This window comes from Trichomycterus rosablanca, chromosome 12 (assembly GCF_030014385.1).
Source record: "Trichomycterus rosablanca isolate fTriRos1 chromosome 12, fTriRos1.hap1, whole genome shotgun sequence".
In the NCBI taxonomy this organism is placed as follows: Eukaryota; Metazoa; Chordata; class Actinopteri; order Siluriformes; family Trichomycteridae; genus Trichomycterus; species Trichomycterus rosablanca.
The window spans coordinates 23,879,576-23,901,078 of NC_085999.1; the positions used below are offsets into that span (position 1 = coordinate 23,879,576).

General features: G+C 41.4%; 1 protein-coding gene across 1 annotated transcript in view; it reads right to left on the reverse strand.

Annotated features, from left to right (window-relative positions):
- Nucleotides 1–342: 342 nt before the first annotated feature.
- Nucleotides 343–21,503, reverse strand: part of hs6st3b (heparan sulfate 6-O-sulfotransferase 3b) — an 88,006-nt gene continuing 66,845 nt past the window's right edge. Inside the window, exon 2 of the mRNA XM_063006350.1 lies at nucleotides 343–1,045. Coding sequence (XP_062862420.1) covers nucleotides 343–1,045 — 703 coding nt within the window. The remainder of the gene's footprint in view (nucleotides 1,046–21,503) is intronic.

Genomic DNA, 21,503 nt, shown 5'->3' on the forward strand with positions numbered 1-21,503 from the left:
ATCAGTGTAGTTTAAGATTACAGATTGTGTGCATGAACAATTTTATCTCCACATTTTCAGATCTGTGTTTTTGTCTGATACTTGTTTCAGAACAATTAAGTTTGCTTGATCTCCCAGTTTCTTGCAAGCTAGTCTGGCTAGCAATATCCACAAAGTGTCTAAGTCCATTAGAGCTACTGAATGTGCATTCCAAATACTGACTGTGTAAATGTTTCCAGTCCTCAGGCAAAAGGTGTTTACAAAAATTAAATTATCTTAATTTAAAGAGAAACGAATGGAAGGTGAAAATGTAGCAACCAAAACAACCTCAGTGCTGGGAGTAAGCATTTTTAAAAAGATGTATCACCAGCGGGCAACCTGACTGGCATAGTCCTCAGTGGTGGCCACCTGTGGTTGGTTTTCTTCAGATTGCTTTTTACTCTGAAGGACCTTCTGCTCACGTTGTGTGCGGCGCTCCTCGCGTCGCTCCATCCTTTCTTGTTGGTGTGCAAACTGCACACGCTGTAAGAATAACTCCTTGGCAAACTCATAAAGCTGAACATCCATGAAGTTAAGTTTCTCAATTTGGTGGCGCACGTCCTGGTGCAACTCCACGCTGGCAGCACGTGTGGTGTTAAGCTGTGTAAATGCGGAAATGAAGCGTAGGCGAAACGTGCGCTCAAACAGGTACTGCGTCTTGCGTTGGAACTCGGTCAGGCCATAAAAGGCCATGTTCTTCAGGTTGGTCATGGCACTAGCGAGCAGAATGGCTCCACGCTCCTGCTCACCCATAGATGACAGGTTGTAGCAACCGACCAGGCTTAGGTCGGCCAGCATGCGCACCTGCCGGTTGTTGGCTAGATTGTGGGGGCATGCCATGAACTCGGCAAGGGTCACGCCTGACCAGTCGTCACCGGTGTAGCACGTGGGCAGCTCGGCCGGTGTCGGTGCACGTCCGTCGCACATGTGCAGTGACGTCTTCCAGGTGGCACCACGCTGCACGTGCTTCCACTCGCTCAGGTAGCGTGACACTGGATCACGTAGCATGGTGATGTAGTAGAAGTTCCTGCAAAGAACAAAGTAAAGTAATAAGTGTTTGGCATCTGCAATAAGTCTCAGGGCTTTGTGAAACCCTAAGGCGAAAAATTATTAATTGTGATGCGGCATGTTTTTCAAGAGCAATTCACAAACTAATTTAAAGGAGAGCAGCTGTTATAGAAAACATTTTAAACACATCATTGCACCTCCTCCAGAAATCCTTAAAAAGCTAATGAACATGAAAAGTGATAACTTTCATAGTAGTCCTTCAGCAGTGCACACAGACAGCCAAGAAGATTTTGTATATTATTATGAAGGATTTTTTTTTTTTTTGCAATTTTCCCCCCAATTATCTCGCTAATCTAGTCGTATCCAATTACCCTGATTGCATTACGCTTCCTCTGTACCGATACTACCCTCCACTGCTGACTGAGGAGTGCTGCAAGTGACACACGCCCCCTCCGACACTTGTGGAGTACCGACTGCACGAGACAAGTTCATATGTGGATCAGCCAAGCCGAATTGCATAGCCGAGATTCGAAACAATGTGTTTTTCGAAATCTCAGCTCTGGTGTGTTAATGTATTTTACCGCAGAATGCATGGGTGAAAAAGGGTTCCGTCTCTGGATGCCTATGAGCCACCCCAACCTATCAACTGCCTGTCCTCGCTGGAATTGCCCCGGCAGAGGTCAGACAAGAAGCGGCCACATTGGCCCTCGCTCGGAAGGCACAGATGAGTGAATCACACCTCCTCCACAAGATTGTCACAGAGACACCACAGCACATGCGCCTCAAGTCCCGACGCCCCTTTGCCACACATGCCCAGGAACTGCTCCTCACAACACCAGTTGACATCTTCAAGGCTTCCTGGGTGAAGGCAAGATGGAGGGACCAGTGGATGGCAGCAGGGCCATCTTCACACTTCATCACTATATTAAAGATCCAACAGATGTTCCTGGCCAGCACCTCACCCGTAAGGAGTGGACAACCCTTAATCGCCTGAGGACAGGGGTGGGACGCTTTGGAGCAGCAATTCAGAAGTGGGGTCTTGCAGACAGTGCCCACTGTGAATGTGGGGACCCATTACAGACAGTGGAACATGTGATGACCAGCTGCCCCAAATTCCGGCCACCAAATGGCGCTCGTGGGTTAATGGGTCTGGATGACAAAACACTAGACTGGCTAGCAACAACGGAGCTTAAGTTCTAAGGACATACGCCAGAAGAAGAAGAAGAACGGTTTATCGATTGGTTTTCTGTTTTGTAGTGATGCCCATATGAAGCCTTATGAAGCCTTGAAGCTTTCCATCCAGAAAAAGGTTCATTTCTCGAGGCTTCATGTGCACACAAACCCCCCTGCTGGTCAAAAACTTTACTGTCATTTCAACTATTTGTGATGGCGTCTTGGCTGTCTTGCAGTGTCAGCATAGGAATAATCACTGCCAAGAATAGAAATAAAAACACCTTAATTAGATTTTGTGTGGTTTACTCATTTATTCAAACAGTTTTTGATGTGTATAGTAATAGAGGTCTATTAATGTAAAAAAAAAACTTGTCCGTTTGATTTCAGTCAATGTTTAAATACATCCTATGTTTAAATAAATACAATAAATAATAAGAACATGAGATGTTTATGTTATGTTGCAGTGTGCTTATGAATACTAAGGTGATGGTGACTTCATTTTTTTTTAATTATTATTCATTTTATTATAACACACGCATTTTGCGGGGATCCATTGCACTTCATATATGTTCATAAATTACGCCAAATCTCGAACCACTTCTTGAACCAGCGAGGCTTCAGACGTCATCAGTGACGTCACTCGCCCTTAATGACACATGCCTCGATACGTGCTTCATAAAAGACTTCCTGAACTTCTTGACACACGCTCCAAAGCCTCGGCACAGAACGTCCCATCACTACTGTTTTGGTTTTGTCTGCTTTGGATTTTGGCCTGCCTACCTGGTCCTGACCCTGTTTGTTTGTGACTACTCTTGTGAACCAATAAACCTTTTTAATTACTATGTGCTATAAAAAAAATGTTTCTATTTACAATTTTTATTTTTTGTTGTTTTACCATATAGCATTTCAGTATCAGTTTTGTGGTACTTAACATGGTAACGGTTTTCTTGCCATATTAACAACATGTTCTTATATGAGGTTAATTACTCCTCATAAGTGTCATTGAATGAAAACCTTATTTACCACAAGAAGCAGAGGGCGTTGGGTGTGAGGGCAATATGTCGGCCACTAGCCTGTAATTACTGTAGAGCTATCTGCAGCTCTTTTCTGGTTTTTCCTCCTGGAGTGGCTGAAGTGCAGACACACTCTAATTAGGCTGTCTTGGGCACAAAAACACATGCAGCATGTGTTGTCGGAACGAGCCAACTGAAGGGAAAAAAAACTGCTGAACACCATCAGTGTCACACCACCTTAACCTCAAGCCGTTCCAGCCCTGCTGCCTGCTGGCATTTAGAATGAAGAGCAGTAGAGTGATCTCACTGAAGAGCAGTATCAATGTTTTGACAGTTAAACTTTTCTTGTGCTGATAAGTGTGCAATTATTATCTTCTAACTGTAGCTTAAAGATTTAGAAAAAAATTTTAAGGCTACATTTGTAAAAAAGTATCTGGACACTTCTTTTCATTTCTGAGCTTTGGTTTTGTAGCTATATCCATTGATAGCAAGTGTATAAAATGACATATATAATACATACTTCCAATTTTGTGGCAACCGTCTGTAGAAAAGATCTTTCCTGTTTCAGTATGGACTACGCCTCAGTAGTGAGGTCCATAAATTTATGGTTTTGGCGGTTTGATGTGAAGGAACAACAAAGGCTTGCACAAAATCCTGACCTCAACTCCAGCAAAGACATCAAGTGAGGTTCATGTCTAGTCTAGTCTAATCGAATATCATTGCCTGACCTGACAAACCCTCTTTTAAAAGAATGGGTGCAGATTCAACACAATGCTATAAAAAGACTTGACAGATGCTCATGGTTTTAGAACAGGAATTCCAACTAGCTTATAGTCAGGTATCTATAGGTATCTATAGGTATCTATAGGGCAGTGATAGCTCAGTGGTTAAGGTACTGGACTAGTAAACAGAAGGTTGCTGGTTCAAGCCCTGCCACCACCAAGTTGCCACTGTTGGGTCCCTGAGCAAGGCCCTTAACCCTCAATTGCTCATTGTGTTCAGCTCATTGTGTAAGTCGCTTTGGATAAAAGCGTCTGCTAAATGCTGAAAATGTAAATGTAATGTAAATCTATACACCGGTCAGGCATAACATTAAAACCACCTCCTTGTTTCTACACTCACTGTCGATTTTATCAGCTCCACTTACCATATAGAAGCACTCTGTAGTTCTACAATTACTGACTGTAGTCCATCTATTTCTCTACATACCATTTTAGCCTGCTTTCACCCTGTTCTTCAATGGTCAGGACCCCCAGAGGACCACCACAGAGTAGGTATTATTTAGGTGGTGGATCATTCACAGCCCTGCAGGTGACAATGACATGGTGGTGGTGTGTTAGTGTCTGTTGTGCTGGTATGAGTGGATCAGACAGAGCAGTGCTGATGGAGTTTTTAAACACCTCACTGTCACAACTGGACTGAGAATAGTTCACCAACCAAGAATAACCAGCCAACAGCGCCCCATAGGCAGCCCCCTTTTGACCACTGATGAAGGTCTAGAAGATGACCAACTCAAACAGCCGCAATAAATGAGCAATCGTCTCTGACTTTACATCTACAACTAGGTAGGAGTGTCTAATAGAGTGGACAGTGAGTGGACACGGTATTTAAAAACTACAGCAGTGCTGCTGTGTCTGATCCACTCATACCAGCACAACACACACTAACACACCCCCACCATGTCAGTGTCACTGCACTGCTGAGAATGATCCACCACCTAAATAATACCAGCTCTGTGGTGGTCCTGTGGGGGTCCTGACCATTGAAGAACAGGGTGAAAGCAGGTTAGAAAGCATGTAGAGAAACAGATGAACCACAGTCAGTAATTGTAGAACTACAAAGTGCTTCTATATGGTAAGTGGAGCTGATAAAATGGACAGTGAGTGTAGAAACCAGGAGGTGGTTTTAATGTTATGGCTGATCGGTGTATATTCAGTGTTTACAGTGCCTGCCCATATTATACACAAAACAGAATCATTGCTAAATGTCTCTTTACTCAAAACATTAACCAGGTCTGGGCTTCTATGTTCAGAGCACAAATATAATCATGAGATAGTAAAGCAAGCATCACTTTGAACCCTTCTCTGCCAGGTAAATCATGTAAACCTTGTTAGGTACAGTCATGGCCAAAAGTTTTGAGACAAGTCAAAGCAACTTTACATAACCCAGGACCAACATACCAAAAATCCCTGTTGAGCAAGCCAAGGGCAAGGGCAACAGTGGTAAGTTTTTTGGCTGATTTGCTGACCTTTTTGACACCCGGCAGTCCTCCAAAAGCCTTTGCCTCACTGTTGGTGTAGATGCACTCACACATGCCTGCTGCCATTCTTGAGCAAGCTTTGCGCTGGTGGTGACCTTATCCCAAAGCTGATTCCTCTTTTGGAGACGGTCCTGGCACTTGCTGGACTTTCTTGGGTGCCCTGAAGCCATCTTCACAGCAATTGAACCTTCCTCCTTGAATTTCTTAATAATCCAATAAATTGTTGATTTAGGTGCAATGATGACTGCACGTGTTTTCTTGGAGGTTACCATGGTTAACAGAAGAAGACAATGGCTCAGTCCTAAATCACATACTTAAACAGTACGTACTAAATTGGGGGCAGTTCACGGTCGGTAAGGCAGTACGCTCTTTCAGTACGCAAGTGTGCAGTATGCACGCAACTTCAGACGTACTACGTACGCCATCTTACCAATGTCACGTGATGCATGACATCACATCGCCTCAGTGATAACAATTTAAAAATCAGACAAAATTAGGCCGCTCAGGTGGCGCAGCGGTAAAATACGCTAGCACACCAGAGCTGGGTTTTCGAATACATCGTATCGAATCTCAGCTCTGCCATCTGGCTGGGCTGGGCGGCTGCATGAACAACAATTGGCTGTTGTTCATAGGGTTAGAGGCAAGTCGATCATGGGTCCTCATAACTGGTGCAATTACAACCCCTGCTGGATGATTGATGGCGCCTGCACAGGGCTGAGGAATAATGCTGATCAGGGTGTGGCTCTCCGTGCACAATGCTGATCAGTATATATGAACTTGACTCGTGCAGGTGAAAAATGCAGTCTGTACTGAGCATGTGTCGGAGGGGGCGTGTGTCAGTTGAAAAGCGTACTCAGTCAGCGGTGGAGGGTTGAATCAGTGGAAGAGCAATCAGGGTTATTGGACACGACTAGATTAGGGGAGAAAATTGGGAGAAAATAATGTTATTTAGGGCTGTACACAAGCATAACATTTTTTATTTTATTTTGCAGCTCCAGTTGAATTATGGGATAGATTAGTGGACTGCAAGTGTGCTGTGTTTGCATACTCAAAAATGGCTGCCCATTCAGTAGGTACAGTGGGTACTTTTCGAGTACTGTTTAATGATTACTACGTATTCGGACACACTACCTGCTCTTACGTACTGCTCTTGTGTACTGTACAGTATGGAAGTATGCGATTTCGGATGCAGTCAATGATTTCAAGCACCCCCCCCTTCCCCCAAAGCAACCAGTCTGTCCTTGTTAACACTTTTTCCTGAGCTAATGAGATCACTAATATGTTGTTAGCAGGTAATTTTGAGACAGGGCTGAAATGCAGTAAAAATGAGGTTTTTGTGATTAAGTTCATTGTTAATGGCAAGGAATGACTTTTTTATGGCAATTGATTGAAAACCATCCTTTGAATTTCATGCTATTACTGTTACTTTTCCAATTACTCTTCATATCATTGTCATCTACAGACCACCAGGCTCATTGGGAGACTTCATAGAAGAGCTGGATGTTCTTCTGAGTTTCTTCCCTTCAGATGGAACTCCTCTGACTCTTTTTGGTGACTTTAATCTCCCTACACTTCAGTCCTCCTGTCTTCTTCCTCTTCTTTCATCTTTCGACCTCCTCTTTAACCACAGCCCTCCGACACACAAAGGAGGCAATCTTCTGGACCTGGTCTTCAGCCGTCCAGCTTCTGTTCTGGACCTCACCGTCACCCCACTTCACCTCTCCGACCATCACTTTGTGTCCTTCTCTCTCTATCTCCCAACTCTCTCTACCTCCAACCACACTTACACCCTTAAAACACGCCCCAATCTTCACTCTTTATCTTCCTCCCTGCTGATCTCCAACATCCTAACTTCACTATCTAACCCTGACATGCTTGCTACCCTTCCACTCAACTCCGCAACTAATACTCTACTCTCTTCTCTTTCAACATCCCTCGATCAGCTCTGTCCTCTTACCCTCAAACGAGGAAAACCTTTTCACCCTGCTGCTTGGCTTTCAGATGCATTGCGCAGCAACAGAAGAGAATTAAGGGCAGCTGAGAGAAAGTGGAGGAAATCTAAGCTCGGCGTTGATCTCCACTCCTACCACAATCTGCTGTCCAGGTTCTCATCTGGCGTGACTGCTGCAAAAACATCTTTTTACAAAGCCAAGCTTGAACAATCTGCTGCTGACCCACGTAAGCTTCATGCTATCTTTTCCTCTCTTCTGAACCCTCCCCCTGCTCCCCATCTGCTTCTCTCACTGCTACTGACTTTGCAACATTCTTTCAGGACAAGATTGACAAAATCAACCAATCCTTCTCTCCGACTGACCCACTTTCAACTGACCCTCAACCCACCAACACACTCACCAGCTTTACCCCACTCACCATGGATGAGGTTACACAGCTCCTCTCATCCAGCAATCCCACTACATGCACACTCGACCCTATACCATCCACCATCCTCAAAGACATCTCACAGGACCTAATCCCCTTCATCACACCCATCATCAACAACTCCCTGACATCAGGTGTTGTCCCTACTGCTTTTAAGAAGGCTCAGGTCATTCCCCTTCTTAAGAAACCTACACTAGACACTACAGACATTAACAACTACAGACCTGTCTCACTCCTCTCTTTTCTATCCAAAATACTTGAACCGATGACAGTTTGGCTGCTTTGGCTGCATGAAGCTTCTCAGTAACAGCTACAAGTGCTGTTTCCGTAGAATGCGCTGCCTTGAAGCCCGACTGGTACGGATCGTGGAGGTCATTCTGAGTGAGAAAGGCAGATAGTTGGTTACCTCTGCAGCCTTCGACACAGTGAATCACAGCATTCTCCTGTCCACTCTCTCCAACCTTGGAGTAACAGGTTCATCATGGCAATGGATGACCTCCTACCTCGAAGGGCGCTCCTACCAAGTGTCATGGAGGGGATCCATAACTCCCCCATGCACTCTCTCAACCGGTGTTCCTCAGGGCTCTGTACTTGGCCCACTTCTTTTCTCTATCTACACCCGCTCTCTGGGTAAGGTCATAGCCTCTCATGGCTTCTCCTACCACTCCTATGCAGATGACACTCAGCTAGTTCTGTCATTTCCTCCTTCAGACATGCAAGTCTCAGCTCGCATCTCAGCATGTCTGCGAGATATCTCACAATGGATGTCAGCTCATCATCTAAAACTTAATCCCAGCAAGACAGAGATGTTGCTCATTCCCGGAGATCAGTCTCCAACCCAGGACCTAGTCATTTCTCTGGATGACTCCCAGATCAGACCATCTGATAAGGTAAGAAGCCTTGGTGTTGTCCTGGATAACCAGCTGATCTTCTCTCCTTATATAGCCAAAATGACAAGATCGTGCCGGTTCCTCCTGTACAACATCAGGAAGATTCAACCATTTCTCTCCAGGGGAAGCTACCCAGATTCTGGTCCAATCACTTGTAATCTCACGATTGGACTACTGCAACTCCCTCCTGGCAGGAGCTCCCATGTCCACTATTAAACCCTTGCAGCTCATTCAAAATGCAGCTGCCCGTCTGGTTTTTAACCAGCCCAAACACTGCCACATCACCCCACTGCTGCGTTCTCTTCACTGGCTTCCTGTAGCTGCACACATTCAGTTTAAAACACTGATGCGCGCCTACAAAGCCAAAAATGGACCAGTCCCAAGCTACCTTCGTGGTCTAATCAAACCCCGCTCTGTACCACGCAACCTCCGAGCCACTAGTCTCGCTCGACTTGAGCCTCCACCCAGGACTAAAGGAAGACAAGCATCAAGGCTCTTCTCTGTTCTAGCACCCAAGTGGTGGAATGAACTTCCTCTGTCTGTCCGAACATCTGAGTCTCTTGCTGTCTTTAAAAAACGATTAAAAACCCACCTTTTTACTAATCACTTAAGCTGACTTGTACTGATTTACTAAAAAAAAAATTCCATTTCCAAAAAACAAAACAAAAAAAAAACACTTTGGTTCTAACAGGTTTCAGCAGATTTGTGTTCTTTGACTGTTGTTTACTAAAACTTGAGAAACGAAATGTTTACTATGGAAGCGCTTCTGTAAGTCGATCTGGATAAGAGCGTCTGCTAAATACTGAAAATGTAAAACCAAAATTTGTATCACAACCACAGTGTTTGGTTGAACAGTCTTGCAAAGCATCCACACAAATGCAGTAATTATTGTACCACATACTGTGTGCTTTACTCAGCATGCTTCAATCCGTTCAATAAAAGCTACAGCAGATCTCAGAAACATCCTTATTATAGTAAAACAGGCATCAGTAACAGAGTGCTGTGTTTATGTGGCCTGATATGATGAACAAACTATAAAAATTAAACATTCACGAATACAGTTGAAAAAGCTTCTGTAATTATCTGTTTTACTACATTAAATGCTCATTAAATGTGGTCTGATCATGATTCTGGTTGTAATAGATGCTCTGGATAAACTAATGACACAGTTTAACTTTCATTCCAAAACTAATTAAACCCTGTTGTTCATTAATTAGTCATTATAGAACTTATTAGGACTTGGCTCTCCCCAACGAAAATGTCGATACTAAATTTTAGCTTAGATAAACATTCATTCAGCTGGACTGAAATAAAAAAATATGTGTTTTTGACATACACTGATCAGCCATAACATTAAAGCCACCTCCTTGTTTCTACACTCACTGTCCATGTTATCAGCTCCATTTACCGTATAGAAGCACTTTGTAGTTCTACAATTACTGACTGTAGTTCATCTGTTTCTCTGCATGCTTTGTTAGCTCCCTTTCATGCTGTTCTTCAATGGTCAGGACCACTACCGAGTAGGTGTTATTTAGGTGGTGGATGATTCTCAGCACTACAGTGACACTGACATTGTGGTGGTGTGTTAGAGTGTGTTGTGCTGGTATGAGTGGATCAGACACAGCAGCGCTGCTGGAGTTTTTAAATACCATGCCCACTCACTGGTCCAACTTGTAGATGTAAAGTCAGAGATGATCGCTCATCTATTGCTGCTGTTTGAGTAGGTCATCTTTGAGATCTTTATCAGTGGTCACAGGACGCTGCCTACGGGGCGCTGTTGGCTGGATGTTTTTGGTTGGTGGACTATTCTCAGTCTCAGTCTATTGCTGTGTCTTATCCACTCATACCAGCACAACACACACTAACACACTACCACCATGTCAATGTCACTGAAGTGCTGAGAATCATCCACCACCTAAATAATACCTGCTCTGTAGTGGTCCTGGGAGAGTCCTGACCATTGAAGAACAGCATGAAAGGGGGCTGTCACAGGGCAAACACACACACATTTACCCACACATTCACATATAATGCAATTTAGTATGTCCAAATGGCTTGACTGCATGTCTTTAGGAAACCCACACAGGCACGATCGCTCCGCCTGGGATTCCAACCCAGGATCTTCTTGCTGTGAGGCAACAGTGCTACCCACAGAGCCACTGTGCCACCCAGTGTGTTTTATTTAATTGTGTTTATTATGTTATTATTTATTTTATTAATCTATTAAATTGATCCTGGTAATAATGAATAATTAGAAGAGTTGTCCAAAAACTTCTGGCCATATTGTAAACTTTCAATACAATTTTAAACTCCTCCATAAGTTATTGTAGGGATTCAGGTCAGAAGAGGCAATGCAGGCCTTTATATTCTATTCTATTCTATTCTATTCTATTCTATTCTATTCTACTCTATTCTACTGTATTCTATTAATTATATTATATTATTATATTATATTATATTATATTATATTATATTATATTATATTAATTATATTGTATTATATTGTATTATATTATATTATATTTTATTATGTTATATTATATTATATTAATTATATTAATTATATTATTATATTATATTATATTATATTATATTATATTATATTATATTATATTATACTATATTATATTATAATTTATTATACTGTATTTTAATATTGTATTATATTATATTGTAATTTATTATATTATATTATATATTATATTAATGATTATTTTTATATTATATGCTTTTGAGTTATTGTAGCTTTATGCTATGTTTTTGTTTTGTTTAAATGTCCATGATTATTTTTGTGTTTAATAATACTAAAAGTTGATGTGTCTGATGTGTCCAGCTACATTTGCTTAATTCATGTTTCTTTTATCTGTACATTCTAGACCAGGAATGTTCAAACTATGGTCTGCGGGCCATTTGCAGCCTGTTACTATTTTTGAAATGGATCTCAAAGTATTTTAGAAATGAAATTAAAGTTAACCCACTATTAAGCAGGTTTTAAAAAACTACTAAAGCTATTTGAACTCTGGGTGTTGCTACCACACAAAACAAATCTAAAACGCTTTCCATCTTCTTTCTCCCAACTCAAAACATTGATGTTACACATGCACTAGTGAAGATTTCTACTCGGGAACATTTATCATCATCAAGGTTCTTCAGTATCACAATCCCATTTAACTAATAGGAAGTTAAGGCCGCTCAGGTGATGCAGCGGTAAAAACACACGCTGGAACCAGAGCTGGGATCTCGAATACATGGTACCGGCTAAGGCTGAGCGGCCACATGGTCAACGATTGGCCTGTTGTTCAGATTTGGGGGGGACTAAGCCGGATGGGGTTTCTCTCCCATGACGACCTCTGCTGGCTGATTGATGGCGCCTGCACAGAGATGAGAAAAGAGTGCTCTCAGGGTGTGTCTCTCTGTACACAACGCTGAGCTGCACTGCACTCGTCAAAGTGTAGGTGATAAAATGCATACGGCATGCTGCCCACGTGTCATAAGGGGGCGTGGGTTAGCTTCGTTCTCCTCAATCAGAGCAGGGATCAGCATTGGTGGAGAGGAAGCATGACGCAGTCGGGCAATTGGACGCGCTAAAAGGGAGAAAAAGGGGAGAAAATGCATAAACATATATATATATACAGTGGGGGAAATAAGTATTTGATCCCCCTTACAAAGACTTGAACAGTCTATAATTTTTATGGAAGGTTTATTTTAACAGAGAGAGACAGAATATCAACAAAAAATCCAGAAAAAAAACATTAAATAAAAGTTATAAATTAATTTGTATTTAATTAAGGGAAATAAGTATTTGATCCCCTACCAACCAGCAAGAATTCTGACCCCCACAGACCGGATATGTGCCCATGAGGCACACAAATTAGTCCTGTCCCTGTATAAAAGACTCCTGTCACAGAATCAGTTTCTTCCGTTCAAATCTCTCGACCACCATGGGCAAGACCAAAGAGCTATCAAAGGACGTCAGGGACAAGATTGTAGACCTGCACAAGGCTGGAATGGGCTACAAGACCATCAGCAAGAAGCTTGGTGAGAAAGAGACCACTGTTGGTGCGATAATTCGAAAATGGAAGAAATACAAGATCACAGTCAATCACCCTCACTCTGGAGCTCCATGCAAGATCTCACCTGGTGGGGTAAGAATGATTCTGAGAAAGGTGAGGTAGTCCAGAATTACACGGGAGGAGCTTGTCAATGATCTCAAGGGAGCTGGGAGCACAGTCACCAAGAAAACCATTAGTAACACACTTCGCCGTAATGGATTGAGATCCTGCAGTGACCGCAAAGTCCCTTTGCTCAAGAAGGCTCATGTACAGGCCCGTCTGAAGTTTGCCAATGAACACCTGAATGATTCAGAGAAAGCTTGGGAGAATGTGATATGGTCAGATGAGACTAAAATTGAGCTCTTTGGCATCAACTCCACTCGCCGTGTTTGGAGGCAAAGAAATGCCCGGTGGGGATGGTGTTCTTGGGGTCATATCCAGCATTTCTCTGCTCCCAGCTCCCTTGAGATCATTGACAAGCTCCTCCTGTGTAATTCTGGACTGACCTCACCTTTCTCAGAATCATTCTTACCCCACGAGGTGAGATCTTGCATGGAGCTCCAGAGCGAGGGCGATCGACTGTGATCTTGTATTTCTTCCATTTTCGAATTATCGCACCAACAATGGTCTCTTTCTCACCAAGCTTCTTGCTGATGGTCTTGTAGCCCATTCCAGCCTTGTGCAGGTCTACAATCTTGTCCCTGACGTCCTTTGATAGCTCTTTGGTCTTGCCCATGGTGGTCGAGAGATTTGAACAGAAGAAACTGATTCTGTGACAGGAGTCTTTTATACAGGGACAGGACTAATTTGTGTGCCTCATGGGCACATAACCGGTCTGTGGGGGTCAGAATTCTTGCTGGTTGGTAGGGGATCAAATACTTATTTCCCGTAATTAAATACAAATTAATTTCTAACTTTTATTAAATGTTTTTTTTCTGGATTTTTTGTTGATATTCTGTCTCTCTCTGTTAAAATAAACCTTCCATAAAAATTATAGACTGTTCAAGTCTTTGTAAGGGGGTAAACTTACAAAATCAGCAGGAGATCAAATACTTATTTCCCGCACTGTATATATATATATATATATATATATATATATATATATATATAAGCTAATAGAAGTTAAGAACCTTGAAATAGTCTTTGTGTAAAAAAGACTGTGGTCTGTGAGGCAGATTTAATTATTTGGATAATATTTGGATATTTTGTTGGTTTTGTGTGTTTGTGTATGCGTGTCATGAAGTGGTGAGTTACAAAAACGTATAATTTTGAAGTTTCACCCAGAAGATTTCAGGCACACTTGGAAATTGAGTTCAGAGAGAAGTGTGTATGTTTAATTCAAAAAAGTATAATAATCTACCCATTAGGATTATGAAATGGTGAGTGAAATTGGCAAAATCTTACACAACACTGTTAAAGATAGATCATTACTTACTCAAATAAAAATGACGTGTAACTGTTAGTAATCAAGTAGGTCTGTTATATTTTTATTTGTTTTACTGAGTCTGGAACTGTCACGAATCCAGCCTCTCTGTGCTCCTGGAGTGCCACGCCCCTCTCTCCGGGAGCACAGGTTAGGGGAGTGTGTGTTTTGCTCTCAGTCTCAAGCCAACGACCCTTTTGTGATTGGTCTCCGGTTAATGATCCACAGCTGCACCCTGTTCAGGGAAAATGCTCAGGGCATTTGAGGATCATTCAGTGGGGACTAATTTGGTATGGTTTGTTATGGTCTTGTCTAGTCCATGCTCATACTTCTTGTTTATGTTCTTGTTTAAAGTCTTGTTTATGTTCATGTTTAGCATTGTTAGCTTAGGTTCAGGATAGTTTAGTCATGTTATATGTGTTTAGATTAGCGTTAGCAGTTAGCATAGCATTTTAGTTTAGCTTTAGCATTGTTCATGTGTGTTTAGATTAGCATTAGCATTTATATTAGCAATTAGCTTAGGTCATGTGTTAGTGTGTCTTGTCTTGTTCAAATCTTTCTTGTGTAACTTTGTCTTGTGTTTTGTTATTATTAGCATCTCTGCGTGTGTGTCCACCCCCTCTTGTGACATCTGGCCCATCGTTACAGGAGCCTCTGTTTGCATATATTTTACTCCATCTGGCCCTCAACAAGAAAGGTTTGAACACCCCCTGTTCTAGACAGATATTAAACACTTATGCACATAATGTATATGCAATGATGCTTATGTGAATTGATGATAGTGTTCTATTTATACCAAATCACTTATGTGAAAGCTACAGACTACTATTATTAAACACACAGATGGCTTCAAGCTTAATAACTTTTAACAACCAAAATAAATTAGTCAGAACTTTGCTATTAAGCATTAAGATTATTACAACAGCAAGGTACTATTTTCCTCCACGGATTGGTGCTTTAATGCCAGTTATGACTGAATATAAAAAAAGGTTTAATTAGCCCTATGGAAAGTGCTAATCAAAGCTTAAAGAAACTAAGTAGTGGGTAATGTGTTTTCTTTCCTTTTCCCTTCTATAAAAAAAGGATATATATAAGTACATAAATATCATTTAGTTCCTAAACTCTTAACAACACTTAACTATATGGCCAAAGACATGTGGACACCTGACCAAAAGCTTGTGTTGTGACAATTTTTTTCTTGCTATTTTGTTTATGCATTTTCCCCTTTTTCTCTCAATTTAGCATAGTCAATTCGTCTTCCGCTGCTGGAGACTGCGGTCGTGTCCAAGGATGGTATATTCACATGCCTCACGCTCCCTCTGATGCGTGTGCAGGCCACCAACCCCTTCCTATTTGCCCCATTCTGTGAATTTGCACATGAGGCCAGTTTTCGCACATGGAAAGCCACGCACTGATTCCTGTGTTCCTACACTTTCTGTACAAGCGCCTCAGGCTACTAACCAGAGTCCTTACACAGTGGCTAAGACCCCATCCACATTCAGTCTGGTCTTTTTCCCACCCGGCAGAATCTAAATGGCCAATTTTGTCTGCTGCAGGCATTGCCAATTATGCCTGCCCAGCCGACCTGTAACAGAGCTGAGGTTCGAACTCTGGAGTTAAGAATCTCAGCACTGGTGTGCTAGCGGATTATCCCGCTGCGCCTCCCTGGCACCAAGTTTTGACAGTTTCGTTTAAAAAAAAATAATAAAGACATTTGTTAGCCCAGGCACTGATGTTAGACAAGAAGATATGGCTTGCACAGAACAGTAAAGAGCTTTCCCCAAATTGTTGCCACAAAGTTTGAAGCATATAATATATATTTTATTTATAATGGGTTTTATACACTTGCTAGAAATTGATGTGGCTAAAACACAACAACTTTTATTGTCAGGTGAGTCAGAGCTTATCTAGAAATAGTTTACCAGCAAACAACAATCAAACTGTCTAAAAATGAAACATTGAGCATTATGTTTTAGATGCCTGACCAGGTGATAGCACCACTGGAGGTTTGAACCCTAGCATAATTTTTTACTGTGATACTTGAGCACCCTGACACATAACGAACAATTCCAACCCCAAATCAAAAAAAGTTGGAACAGTATGGAAAATGCATAAATAATGAACAACATAAGGTTTCTTACATTTACTTTGACTTTTATTTAAAAGCTGGGGTCAGTCATGGTATGGGGTTGTGTCAGCACCCCTAACAATGGTAAATTAAACTTCTGTTATGGCAGCATTTGGGAATTGTTTAAAATTACCTTGATTTCTGCATTCTGTTACATTTCTTAGGAATGATATTTCAGTTTTTTCAAGTCACGCATATTAGCCTACGCAGACTGATTTCTCTTTTTTTTCATAATATTACGTACAGTAGATGGTAAAAGACTAAAATTATTTGTAATTTTGCACTGACATGTTTATTCTCAGCATATATATTATATAAATATAATATATTTATTAGGGCTGCCACACGATTAAACATTTTAATCGATATTAATCGCGATTAAAGAACCAAGTTAATCACGATTTATCGCGTTCAAAAATATCAAAGCACAATTTAAACAGTTATGCACATTTTTATTGCAAGAACATGTTTACCAATAAAAAAATCAATAAAATTATGATCAATTTATTAAATCTAAATTATTTTTAGAAAGCCAGCCAATGCCTACGTATACAGAGTTGTTAACAGCTACCCATCTTTCAGCCAGTTATTTAAAATGACAAGTCTGTTCACATTATCTGACAAAAGTGAGGATCTTTTCCTGTTTATAACCCTGCCACTGAAAACAGGTGCATATGAACCATCTTTAGATGCAACACCAGTGGCGTTAACTAGGAGCTCATGGGCCCCAGTGCAAAAAAATAAAAAATTAGGCCCCCTTAACAGATTGCATATGCTGATCAGAATGAATTCAAAGTACTCACTCAGAAGTTACACTTCAAGTCCAAAGAGAAAGAGAGGAAAGAGAGCCGCCCTCTGCTGGCTGGTCGGTGGCGCCTGCATGGAGACGGGAGGGGGTGCGGTGGAGTGTGTGATCCTCCGTGCACGGTGCTGTGCCACGCTGCACTCGTCAAGTGTGGGGGATAAGATGGTCAATTGGCTGTGCACGTGTCGGAGGAGGCGTGGAACAGCCTCGTCAGCCCCGATCAGGAGCAGGGACCGGCATTAGTGAGAGGATGATTGATGGGATGAAATTGTACGCATTAAATTTTTTTTTTTTTTTAAAGCATCAATTAATAACTGTAATTTTGTCTAGTGATTTCTCACGCTTTTTGAAAACAAAAAATATTATTTAAAATAACCTATATTTCGCAACATGAAGCAGCAGCAGCTGGAGTAATTTGTAACTGGAAAAGACCCGTGTTATCGCTACAGTATAAACACAATGTTACTGTGTTAAAGCAGCGCAAATTACCATAAAGACTGTATTTACGTGGCACAAACATAGCCCAATAAAAATAGTTTGATTAAAAATTTTAATCTTGATTAATGTTTTTCATCGCTATTAAAATTTTAACGCGTTAATCGCGTTAATTAACAGCCCTAATATTTATATAAAATATGTATTTATTATATATTTTATAAATGTATTGTGAGTATATATACAGTATATACCAACCAGGCATAACATTATGACCACTGACAGGTGAAGTGAATAACACAGTGATTATTTCTTCATCACGGCACCTGTTAGTGGGTGGGATATATTAGGCAGCAAGTGAACATTTTATCCTCAAAGTTGATGTGTTAGAAGCAGGAAAAATGGGCAAGCGTAAAGATTTGAGCAAGTTTGACAAGGGCCAAATTGTGATGACTAGACTCTCCAACACTGCAGCTCTTGTGGGGTGTTCCCGGTCTGCAGTGGTCTGTATCTATCAAAAATGGTCCAAGGAAGGAACAGTGGTAAACCAGTGACAGGGTCATGGGCGGCCAAGGCTCATTGATGCACGTGGGCAGCGAAGGCTAGCCCGTGTGGTCTGATCCAACAATATTCATTGTGTTATGTTATGTTATATTAAAGTTATCTTACTCTTTTTATTACACTACTCCTGCCTCTCGCTTTAGCTCACAACCCCAAATCTTTCCTGTTTTACAATCTGTAGCTTAGGATCCCTTTCGTCCCTCAGAAGCGCCACAGAAGTTTGCCCAAGTAATACACAAAGATGTGGAACATGGTGTGGAGTCTGTATGACTTTTTTGCTTCTCCTCCATGACAAGACAAAGCATACTGTACAACCCTAAAAACATGCATTATTTGTAACAGATCTCATCCTCTAATGGTGTTTCTGCTCTCTCTGACAGACCATAATGGAAAAGCTCTCAGTATGTTGTTCTGGCTCTTTAATGATGACGGAATGGGGACATTGTGTCACCTGGGGGAGACAACAAGAACAAGGAAACCATCTTTGTCTTGACAGGAGTCTAGTGTAGGGGGCACATAACTTGGAAAAGTCTCATGCTGGAGTCTGGACTGTCCTCAGAGTTGACTATTTCTGAAATGATTTGAAAAGAACAGCTTTGCTACAGAATTCTGCATTGTAAGGAAAAGTTTGTGAACCCTTTAAAATGACCCTGAAAAGAGTGTAGGACAAAGTATTTTGCAATTATCACACTAAAACACACAATGGGATGGGTATGCACATTCTACAGTGGTTTCCAGCCTTGCTCTGCACACACTAATGCCAAGTTCACACTACACGACTTTCGGAGCTGTCAGATCGCTGTACAGTTCAAACTACACAACTGGATCTCTTGCAATCGGGAGTCTTTTAAGTCATTGTGGTTTTTATACTACATGACTGATCAGTGATAGGGGGTCACACACTACACGATCTACAATCAGGAGGAATCTCTGATGAGTCTGTCTGGTCTCCCAAACTACTGATTTGTCACAAAACACACACGAGAAGTGACGAGGGGTTTAGTGATAAATGTCCAAAAATGCACGTCAACAATAAGCGAGCGATCAAAGTAGTTTGTGCGCTGATGTGCAGCATAAAAGCAAAAAGGAAAAATAAATGAATCAGAGTGGATTGGGCTACGCGGCCAATAGGGATTGTCTGTTCTGTAGTAAGTTGGAGGTTAATAAATATTTTTGCAATGCAGCGATGGTATTATGGTTTGGCTTGGATGATAAGATCACAAATACTGTAAAGCTTGTGTGTGTGCCGATATATTCTGATATATTCTGATATATACTCCGATATATACTCCTACCCTGGGTTTCCCCTAACCCCGTATCTTGCGTTCTCATTGGCTGTATTCCGACATAGCACTCGCTGCCACTCGTAACCTGCTCGCAACACCTAGATATTTTTTCTTGAGTCTGTTGGTGAGCCACTCGGATGGAGTCGTTGAACTGTTCACACATAGCAATTGAGAGCAGATTTTCAAGCCCCGAGCGAACATCGAGTTGCTTCCGAGCTGCCACATCTAGCAGCAACCAGTCGGCAAGGGAAAATCAGGGCAAAAATCGTGTAGTGTCAACTAGGCATAAGATTTCCCTAGACCAGGGGTGGGCAAACTTTTCGGCTCAAGGGCCACACTGGGTTTTAAAAATTGACAGACAGGCCGGGTGGGGGTTTGGAACTAATCTAAATTCACATTCAAACCTTTATTTTCATGATTAAAGGATGCATTTTTGAATATAAATAAAACGGCAGACTCATCCTATTATGTGCACATTTACACATGCGTGAATGTGATTTTTTAATGTATTTTTTTTATCTTTGTTTCTACTTGGTGTATTGCCATCCAAACAAAACCAGTTCAGCGTTTTAAGCAGCACTTTCGACATAAGTTAACGGTTTATGTGTGACATCTCAAACCAGCCAAGTGGTTAGATCACGCTGGTGCGATAGGCCACTCCAGAGGGGTAGTGGGGCTTAGTGCGTTGGCAAATGTGACGAATGAATATCTGTGTGTAGACCAGATAGACTTGGCTTTAGCAAAGGTCGGTAGTGTTTGTCGGTAGTGTTTGTTCCATCTAGTGGAATCAATTAAAACGCAGGGTATTGCAGGAAAAGGTGAAATTAATGCGGTTTTAGGACAATTTTGTAAATACTCAGTGGGCCGGATTAAATAGTATGTGGCCCGCAGGCCGTAGTTTGCCCACCACTGCTCTAGACACTTTTGTATTTTTTTTATTTATTTCACAATACAGTAATCCCTCCTCGATCGCAGGGGTTGCGTTCCAGAACCCCCCGCGAAAGGTGAAAATCCGCGAAGTAAAAACCATGTGTTTATATGGTTATTTTCATAACCCGATTCCATCAGGTTTAGCATTTAGCATCTTGTCATTAAAACCAATGGATTGAGGTAGCACAACACGCTAACATGTCAATATAACATCTCCCTTCATGTACCGATTACGGTTACATTTCCTGACAAGCCCGAACTTGCAAATAAAATCACTCGGTACAAGTTTATACAACTTAAAAATCAGTAATATTTTATTTACGTTTGAAAAGAACTCCATTTGTTTGTCCGCACCGTCAGCCATGTTTATTTTTCTGTAAGAGAAGAGCACCCGACCCGCAATGAATTCTGGGATTGCCTTGATCACTAAGGCAGCGTCGGATGCTCACTCGTTTTTGAGTGAAAATAACGTTGAAATGTTGAAGGATTTGGAACAGCCTCCTTATTAGAAGCGCACAGGATGACGTGAAATGCGTCTATGTAGAGAGCTCCCTAGCTTTTCGAACACACCCCTTGTCTGCAGAAATCCGCGAACCAGCGAAAAATCCGCGATTTATATTTAGACATGCTTGCATATAAAATCCGCGATAGAGTGAAGCCGCAAATCTTTGCTTGTAAAGACTGAGCCTTTGATGGATCCTCCTTTTACATCCAATCATGATTATGACTCTTACCTGTTTCGAATTAACCTGCTTAGTGTGGGATGTTTCAAAACACTGTAAATTAAATATTCTGTAAACTCACTCTTATTTTGTGTGCTGCAGGCATTAGATTCTTATGCCTTATATGTTTATGTACAGTGTATCACAAAAGTGAGTACACCCCTCACATTTCTGCAGATATTTAAGTATATATTTTCATGGGACAACACTGACAAAATGACACTTTGACACAATGAAAAGTAGTCTGTGTGCAGCTTATATAACAGTATAAATTTATTCTTCCCTCAAAATAACTCAATATACAGCCATTAATGTCTAAACCACCGGCAACAAAAGTGAGTACACCCCTAAGAGACTACACCCCTAAATGTCCAAATTGAGCACTGCTTGTCATTTTCCCTCCAAAATATCATGTGACTC